The following is a 10,054-nucleotide window of genomic DNA, read 5'->3' on the forward strand; positions in this document are numbered from 1 at the left end:
AAAATTGACCCTTATGACTGGTTTTGTGCTCCAGGGTCACATATTTGAGTGAGTCTTATCTTTTTTTTTAAGGGAACTTTTCAGTCTCCTAAGATGATTTTAAAGAAATGAAAAATATTTTAAATGAAGCATAATTTTGACAATTTTAAAATAAGTCAATGCTTTTATTCATCAAGGACGTATTAAATTGATGAAAAGTGACATTTATAATGTTGAAAAAGATTTATATTTCAGATAAACGCTGTTCTTTTGAACTTTCTATTCATCTGTAAATCCTGAAAAATAAAATGCATCACAGTTTCCACAAAAATATTGTGCAGCACAACTGTTTTCAACATTGATAATAATCAGAAATGTTTCTTGAGCAGCAAATCAGTATATTAGAATGATTTCTGAAGATCATGTGACACTGAAGACTGGAGTAATGATGCTGAAAATACAGCTGCGCATCACAGAAATACATTACAGTTTAACAGATAATCACATAGAAAACAGATATTTTACATTCTAATAATATTTAACCATTTTTAATGCATTTTTGATCAAATAAATGCAGCCTTGATGAGCAGAAGAGACTCTTTCAAAAAAAAAAAAAAAACTTTTGAATGGTAGTGTGTGTAAATACTTTTTATATGCAAATATTCTTATTTTCTCATTAATTGGATGTCCCAGGTTGCGAGCGGATCAGCGCAGTACAGAGTCTCGGCAGGCGGTTGAGCTGGCCGTCCGCGAACACAAGGCAGAGATCGTGGCTTTGCAGCAGGCCCTGAAAGAGCAGAGACTGAAAGCAGAAAGTCTGTCTGATACTGTGAGTTACACAAACACACTCGCAACAGTTTGCACCGGCCCTCCGTCTGCGATATTAATATTCATGCCAATATGGAATTTAACAAGCCGCGATTAAGTGCTACAGCTGATGGAGATTAATTAAACACTGCTCTGCGCATCAGCTGAACACTGTGAAGAACAAAGCCTTCTGTTTGCTGTGGTGTATGTGCTGTTTATTGTGTCGTGGTGCTGTTTTCAGCTCAATGACCTGGAGAAGAAACATGCCATGCTGGAGATGAACGCAAGGAGCCTTCAGCAGAAACTCGAGACGGAGAGAGAACTCAAACAAAGACTCATGGAAGAGGTGAAAAACACACTGGTGTATCTGTATGGAGACCAGCTGTAGACTAATTATTCTCAAACAAACATATATTATATGCAGTATATATGCAAAAATGAATTTGTTTGTTTATTTATTTATTTATGCATGGACTTTAATGGTTCGCAAATATAATTACAATATAATGTAATATAACATTGCATATTATAATATAATAAAATAAAATATATTCAAAATAAAATCAGAAACTTGCAAAAAATAGTATTTAGCATACAAGCATATTACATGCAGTATATATGCAAAAAATATATACATATTAATTTAATTATTTTGGCATGGACTTTAAATGTTCTTAAATTATAATTACAGACACTATATTATAATATTATATATATATATAAAATCAGAAAATTGAAAAAAAAATAGTATTAAAGCATACACACATTACATGTAGTATATATGCAAAAAATATATAAATATTTATTTATTTTGGCATGGACTTTAAATGTTCTTAAATTATAATTACAGGCACTATAATGTAATATAATATTGTAAATTATTATGTAATCAAATAAAATAAGAAAAATGCCAAAAAAATTCAAACATACATTCAATGCAGTATGTATGCAAAAAATTAATTACTTAATTTTTTATTTATTGCATTATTAGACGTTTACACCTGGCTATTCTTTAAGTCTCTTATGTCCCAATTTACTCGTGCTATTAACATCTGTGAAGGTGAACAGATATTTTAGATTTGCACTGTAAACATGAATGCGTCCCAGACCACAGTGAAGGCCCATCTGCTCATCACAATCACTGCAGAAACAAGTGTTTCAACTTCACTAGACATGTTGATAAATTTGTCCGGTTGAAACGGAGAGAAAACAAACATAAACACAAGATATCGCAGAAGACTTTCAGCATCTCTGATATCAACATTTGACTACAGCTTCTCCACTAACATAACAATGATATCAGAGCTTTCTTTGCCTATGACAAAGTGAGGGATTTATGTTGTCGTGAAATCAGAGACCTTCCCCTTGAACTACTCATCTGAAGGGTCACAGGACACTCTTTTTCTGGACTGACGGATGAATGTGTGTGTGTGTGTGTGTGTGTGTCAGCAAGGGAAGCTGCAGCAGCAGATGGACCTGCAGAAGACGCACATCTTCAGACTGACGCAGGGACTGCAGGACGCGCTGGACCAGACCGACCTGCTGAAGACCGAGAGAACCGACCTCGAGTACCAGCTGGAGAACATCCAGGTCTGAACACACACACACACTCTCACACACTCTTCACTCACACACACACTCTCTCACACACACACTCACTCACTCACACACACACACTCACTCACTCTCTCTCTCACACACACACACTCTCACACACTCTCTCTCTCACACACACACACTCTCACACACTCTCTCTCTCACACACACACACTCTCACACACTCTCTCTCTCACACACACACACTCTCACACACTCTCTCTCTCACACACACACACTCCCACACTCTCTCACACACACACACTCGCTGACCACCTCAAGATGTCACAATGTGTGTCAGAATCATAAACGAATGCCGCTCAAATTCAGAAGTAATGCTACTGTTTGGGATAAATGTAATAAAACACAACTGTAGAAATAATTATCATTTCAAACAGGTTTCCTGAACTCTCCTCCTCCTGTCATTGGCCAGTCAAAAAGATAGTCCCGCCCCAAACTCACATGATTGGTCGAATCTGAAGTAGGGCTGCTCGATTATGGCAGAAACCATAATCAGTTATTCTGGTCAATATTGTAATCATTATTATTTTATACAATTAGGAGTGGGCGATATGACCAAAATCTTATATAATTATTTTTTTTTCATGATAGTGATATATTATGTATATTTCGGTGGAAATAAGGTTACTATGATATCAGAATTTTAGATATCAGTGAAAGGCTAACTAATCTAAGTAAAAAAGTACTCAAACAATTATTGATGATGAGTAAACAGTCAGTTTACAGTCAGTCTGATTACAAACGATAGGACAAATAGGTAGAGTAGGGTTATTTAAAAAAAAATTAGTCATTAAAATCAATATAAAACTATGGAAGCTTGTATAAGTATAAAAGGTAATTGTGACTTTTTATCTCAGAATTCAGATTTTTTTCTCTCTCAGAATTGCAAGATATAAATGCAGAATTGGAAGATTTAAACTCAGATATTAATTTACATTTCTAAGAAGAATTGTCTGAATTGTAAGATAAAAAGTCACAATTAACTGTAATATTACCCGCTGATCCACAGTCATGGAAAACCTGGAAATATCAACAATTTTAATTGTGATTTATGTAATTTGTTAATAGAAATTGATTCATGGACAGTCATGAGAATTTCTATAATAATTCTAAATGTTTCTAGTTATTCTGAGCTCTAAAATGTTTAAAAGACACACAACATTCAGTGATATTGTTTATTTTACTGCGCCATTGTATCATATAGTAGTATAATAGTATCATTGATATGCTATTATAGATTTATTAATGTTTTGAATTTTTTTAATGTTTATATTTTCTGTATTCGTTATAATTCTATATCTATATATAAAGTATCTATATAGTTTTTTTCTTCATTTTTATTTGTTTTAGTTTAGAACATCAAGTTAAACTAAATGAAAATGAGAAATGATGCCTTGGCAACTAGCTGAAATAAAATACATATAATATTTGTTTTAAATTTTATTTGTAATGTAACAAGTAATGAATTATTTTAAGGCTATTAACAATACTAACTCGTATTGAAAGAGAACAAAACTTGAGCTGAATAATGACACTCTTGTCCTCTTTACAGCAGAATCTGAATTTCATTAGAGTTATTATTAGTGTGAATGAGACTCATCTGTATCTTCCTGTCGTTCCTCCTGGTCTCTCCTCAGGCCGTCTACTCGCACGAGAAAGTGAAAATGGAGGGAACTATCTCACAGCAGACCAAACTCATCGACTTCCTGCAGGCCAAGATGGACCAGCCCACCAAGAAGAAGAAGGTATGAGAGACAGGAAGTGAGAGAGAGACAGGAGGATGCTAATGAGAGACAGGAAGTGAGAGAGAGACAGGAGGATGCTAATGAGGCCTCAGGGAGTCTCAGCGTTCATCTCATTACAGTCTGTGTGAATCTCTGTGCGTTTGATTTGTGGGATTGAGTGTTTCTCACTGAACCGCAGGCGCTTTATGAACAGCTTCTGAGTTTTACTACTCCTGCTGTTGAATCCGCCTGCCTGTGGAAACCAGTTAATCCAGAACTAGCTTTATTAAAGAGAATAAAACGGCTCCCACAGTTCTGGAAAACCTGGGAATATCAGGAAATCCAGGCTTGGATGTCATGGACATATCTATAGTCCATAAAAACCGTTATTAATAACTGAGCACCAATAATAACTGATAATAATATGAACCAAATCAGCATATTAGAATGATTTCTGAAGATCATGTGACACTGAAGACTGGAGTAATGATGCTGAAAATTCAGCTTTGATCACAGGAATAAATTAGATTTTACTATGTTCACATATAGAAAATCATCATTTGAAATAGTAATAATATTTCACAATATTATAGTTTTTACTGTATTTGTATAAAATAAATGCAGCCTTGGGAAAGCAAAAGAGACTTCTTTCAAAAACATTAAAAAATAATAAATCCCAAATTTTATTTGTAAATTACTTTATTGTCTGCGAGATTTCTAACAATCCTTATCACAACTGCCAAGTTATTTCTATTTTTAGTTTTCAGATTTTTAGGACGAATAAAAAAAATGAATCTTAAATATGTTATTTAATTCTGTTCTCATTTTTAATAACTTAAACCTGGTTTTCCCATGAAGATAGAAGAAGCTGCCGTGGTGTTAAAAAGAAACAAATGGGATATAAAGAAATGAGTTATTTTAAAGTAAAAACAATCAAAGTGAAACACTTACTAAAAAAGATGATATATGTGACCCTGGAGCACAAAACCAGTAATAAGGGTCAATTTTTTTAAATTGAGATGTATGCATCATCTGAATAAGCTGAAATAATCTTTCCATTGATGTATGGTTTGTTAGGATCGGACAATCTAATAAAAAATTAAGTTTTTATGTATTTGCAGTAGGAAATTTACAAAATATCTTCGTGGAACATGATCTTTACTTAATATCCTAATGATTTTTGGCATAAAAGAAAAATCTATAATTTTGACCCATACGTTTTTTTGGGTATTGCTACAAATATACCCCAGCGACTTAAGACTGCTTTTGTGCTCCAGGGTCACATATTTTATTTGAAATAAAACAAATAAATTAAACTTTAAACAGATTAAATATAGCTAGCAAAGAAACAGTACAGATGAATAATATTGGTAATCAGTCATAATGTGATCTCGGTGATCAGCGGTTGTGTGTCATGTGATCTGTGTGTGTTTAGGGTATTTTTGGGCGGCGGCGTGAGGAGGTGGGTGTCACGGCTAACAGCGCCGCCGCGGTCTCGTCTCAACCCGCCGTTCCCCTGCAGTACGGCGACATGAAAGCAGCGCTGGAGAACGAGCGAGTGCGCTGCTCAGAGCTGGAGGAGGCGCTGCAGAAGATGAGGATCGAGCTGCGCTCCTTACGAGAGGAGGGTGAGTCTGAGTCTTCAGTGTGGGCCTCATCTCTCCACGTGACCATGTTGTTGAGGATCTTCTCTGTGTCTCTCAGCGGCTCATTTTAAAGCGCAGGAGCACATGGCTCCGTCCACGCCGGCCTCGGCCCGTCAGCAGATCCTCATGTCGGCCATCGTGAAATCTCCGGAGCGCCAGCCCAAGGTTTGGAACGACACGAGGGTGAGAAATTAATGAGAGAATTTTCAGTTGTGGGTGAACTATCCCTTTAGTACAGCGATGTACTGTAACTGTGGTTTGATGTTGAGGCTCTTCTCTGTGTCTCTCAGCAGCTCATTTTAAAGCGCAGGAGCACATGGCTCCGTCCACGCCGGCGTCGGCCCGTCAGCAGATCCTCATGTCGGCCATCGTGAAATCTCCGGAGCGCCAGCCCAATCCCAGCAGCCTCCTGAACCCTTCCAGCTCGGCCCGCCGCAAAGAGAGCTCCACGCCGGAGGGTCAGTCTTTACACTCACTCCAACACAAGTACACAGACTCTTACTGCGGCTGTGATGTGTTCAGTCAGGCGTTTCTCATAATACAGATAAAGTCTTCAGCTGATTTGTTGGTTATATCAGACCGTAGAGTGGTTATTATTTAAAGAAAAAATTATTCATTATGCTGATCTTATTGTGAACAGTTCATCAGAACACATTAATCCAAGCATAACAGAATCCAGATCATATTTCACTCCTAAATTAAAAAAATATATAAGAAATTAAATTAAGAATGTTTTTGCATTGTGACATTTTCATGAATATTAAACACATTTAATCTAAAATTCTCATTAGTGTTATTCAGAAATGTTAATGAAGTAAGTGTGTGTGTGTGTGTGTGTGTGTAAAAGATATATACATAAGTATACAAATTCTTACAATTATTTATATATGTGTAAATACATGTATAGAAACAATTGTAAGAATGAAATAATTAACATAAAAATCATATATCATATATATTCAGTTATTAAATTAAAATTGCATAAATAATTATTAAACCATATATATATATGTATATATGTGTGTGTGTGTGTGTGTATATACATATACAAGTTAGTTTATTTATTTACTTAAATGAAAATCCTATATGTAATTATTAAATTTAAAAAAAGTAGTAGTACAATTATTTTTCTGCCTTTATTTTGATTATAATTTGAAAAATCATTGTATTACTCAAATGAATAATAAAAATTAATACATTACAGTAATGAAAATTAAAATTAAAAATAACTCTAGAAAGTAAACTAACTCCCAAACTAATTTGGGAATTAAATGGGTAATTTGGGTGCTTAATTGTTGTGAAAATAATGTTGCAATGCAAACAAAAATGTAATTAAAGTCAATAAATAGGGTTAATGTAGATAAATAATGTATATATATATACACACACACACACACACATATAAATATATGTACATATGTATTCTTATTTCTTCTGGTTTTGGGGTGAAATAAAAGTTTTTCTGAGATTCCTTTGAGCATAGTTTCATGTCGTCGTCCAAACTAAAAACTGTTAATGCAGGAGTTTTTCAGTCTCAGATGAATGAAGCTGGTGTGGTCTGTAGATGAGGAATATTTCAGTCGTTTTCTCTCTCTGTGGCTGCTTCTGTCTCTCCTCATGTTTCTGTCGGTGTCCTCCTGCACTCTTGCTTTCTTTCTGCGTCCTGCTCCGTCAAATCTGAGAGCTGTTTCTCTTCTGCTCTTTCAGAGAAGAGGAGGGTGACGTTTGAAAGTAAGTGTCTCTCTTTCCCTCCGTCTCTGTTTCTGTCGCTCTGAGACCAGCATGTAGTTGAGGGTCGTGCGCTGATGAAGAGAAAACACACACACAACAGCCATATGGGCCGTTCACACAGAACACGTTTTGACTTTGAAAACCGCGAGACACAGGCAGTGGAAAAAGCGCAAGGTCTGAAGACACATTTTTTTAAAAAGTTGAACCTGTTCTAACTTGAGCTCTGTGTTTTTAGGACGCTGTGTTGCTGCAAAAGACGCAAACACAACCGTAGAATGCACCCGTCTAGCGCATTTATATAGAAAAACAACGGGAAAGTAGCGCAGTCGAAAAACACATTCTGTGTGAACGGCCCCTAACAACCACATAGCAACGCCTTGGCAACCTCCCACAACACTGTAGCTTCATGAGTTTTGCAAAGGTGAATGTTACAATTTTAAATAATTAAACATTTTAATTGCAGTTTGACCTCAATGTTGTGCAGTAAGATTTTTCATGTGTTTTAAAGAAGTCTCTTCTGCTCATCAAGGCTGCATTTATTTGATCAGAAACACAGAATAAACTGTAATATTGTGAAATATTATTGCAAATTAAATTCATGTTTTTTATTTTAATATACTTTAAAATATTATTTATTTCTGTGATGCAAAGCTGAATTTTCATCAGCCGTTACTCAAGTCAAAGGTTCTGGGTCAGTACATTTTTCTTTTTCTATTTGAATGAATTTAATACTTTTATTCAGCAAGAATGTGTTAAACTGATAAAAAGTGATATTAAATAATTATATTCTATTATAAAATATTTATATTTTGAATAAATGCTGTTTTTATATTCTATTTTATTGTTATTTCTATTTTATTTGTTTTTTTATATTCTAATTTTATATTATTTTTAAAATATTTTATTTTCATCAAAGAATCCTGAAAAAAGTATCAAAGGTTCCAAAAAAATATTAAGCAGCACAACTGTTTCCAACACTGATAATTTTGGCATAAAAGAAAAATCAATAATTTTGACCCATACAATGTATTTTTGACTTAAGACTGCTTTTGTGCTCCAGGGCCACATATGTTTAGAAACAAGGTCAGCAAAATAACATGAGTTTTATTTTTTATCTTTATTTAGTTTTTATTAAGTTTTATTAGATTTTTTATAGATATATTTTCCATTTTAATTTTAAAGTTTTAGTAATTTTGTTGCGTGTTTTTGTCATTTTTATTGGATCCTTTTAAATGTCTATATAGTTTTTATTAATTTTTATTTGAATTTTAGTTTGTTATTTTAATACATGAAGTTAAACAATGAAATTGTGGCCGTGTCAACTAGCTGAAATAAAATATTTTTTTATAGATTTTTTTATTTTATTTCAAGTAACAATTTTTATTAGTGGTTTTAATTTTAGTGAACGATAACGCTGACCTGCACACTATATGAGATCAACTGATCATTGTTTTGTCTCATATTCACTCCAGTGTAATTTTAGTATCATTGAGAAAGTATTATTAGTTTTTATTAGTATTTTAGTTTAGTTTAATTTTTATATTTTCCGTTTTGATTAAAATTTTAGCTAAAGTTTTAGCAATTTTGTTGTGTTTGTCATTTTTATTAGTTTTTTTTATTTGTCTATATATATACAGGTGCATCTCAATAAATTAGAATGTCGTGGAAGAGTTCATTTATTTCAGTAATTCAACTCAAATTGTGAAACTCGTGTATTAAATAAATTCAATGCACACAGACTGAAGTAGTTTAAGTCTTTGGTTCTTTTAATTGTGATGATTTTGGCTCACATTTAACAAAAACCCACCAATTCACTAAATGAACTTTTCCACGACATTCTAATTTATTGAGATGCGCCTGTATATATATATATATATATATTTTTTTTTAATGAAATTTTTATTTCCAATTTAGTTACTTTAGAACATCAAGTGAAACTAAATAAAAATGAGAAATGTTGCCTTGGCAACTAACTAAATAAAGTAAGTTTAAGATTTTTTGTTTATTTTATTTCAGTTAAAGTTTTTTTTATTTCAAGCAATGAATGTTTTAATTTAGTTAATTATAATAACCTTGATTCACACTTTTCTGCTTAATCAGTATGTCATATTTACTGTATTCAAATACATTTAGCAGATTTTCGCCCACAGTCTGCATTGAATTTTGTGAAAAGTGTCCAGTTTTCATGCAGCCCTCATCTTTAGTAATTATCATTAGCTTTGTTTAAAGGAATACTAATTAACTTCATATTTAATAGTTTTGCTGCCTCTTATTTGTCTTCCTGATGTGATTATAGAAATATTCCGTTGACACATGTATTTGTCAACATGGTTAAAAGTGTCTGATATTGAGTCTTTATCTCAGATCGGACCAGAATCTTGTCGTTAAACGTGTGTCTCTCTGTGTGTGTGTGTGTGTGCGTTTGTGTGTGTGTGTGTGTGTGTGTGTGTGTGTGTGTGTGTGTGTGCGTTTGTGTGTGTGAGTGTGTTTGTGTGTGTGTGTGTGTGTGTGTGTATGCGCGCGCGCATCGGGCGGAACTCCGCTGTGCGT

General features: G+C 33.8%; 1 protein-coding gene across 1 annotated transcript in view; it reads left to right on the forward strand.

Annotated features, from left to right (window-relative positions):
- The window catches only part of LOC107734412 (citron Rho-interacting kinase-like), a 101,836-nt gene that overhangs the window by 68,584 nt on the left and 23,198 nt on the right, over window positions 1-10,054 (forward strand). The window contains exons 21-27 of the mRNA XM_016546364.1: window positions 673-808; window positions 1,028-1,132; window positions 2,236-2,376; window positions 4,041-4,148; window positions 5,563-5,755; window positions 6,064-6,231; window positions 7,481-7,504. Of these exons, the coding sequence (XP_016401850.1) occupies window positions 673-808; window positions 1,028-1,132; window positions 2,236-2,376; window positions 4,041-4,148; window positions 5,563-5,755; window positions 6,064-6,231; window positions 7,481-7,504 (875 nt within the window). The remainder of the gene's footprint in view (window positions 1-672; window positions 809-1,027; window positions 1,133-2,235; window positions 2,377-4,040; window positions 4,149-5,562; window positions 5,756-6,063; window positions 6,232-7,480; window positions 7,505-10,054) is intronic.

The sequence above is a fragment of the Sinocyclocheilus rhinocerous genome, unplaced genomic scaffold, assembly GCF_001515625.1.
Source record: "Sinocyclocheilus rhinocerous isolate Xijiao unplaced genomic scaffold, SAMN03320098_v1.1 scaffold1632, whole genome shotgun sequence".
In the NCBI taxonomy this organism is placed as follows: Eukaryota; Metazoa; Chordata; class Actinopteri; order Cypriniformes; family Cyprinidae; genus Sinocyclocheilus; species Sinocyclocheilus rhinocerous.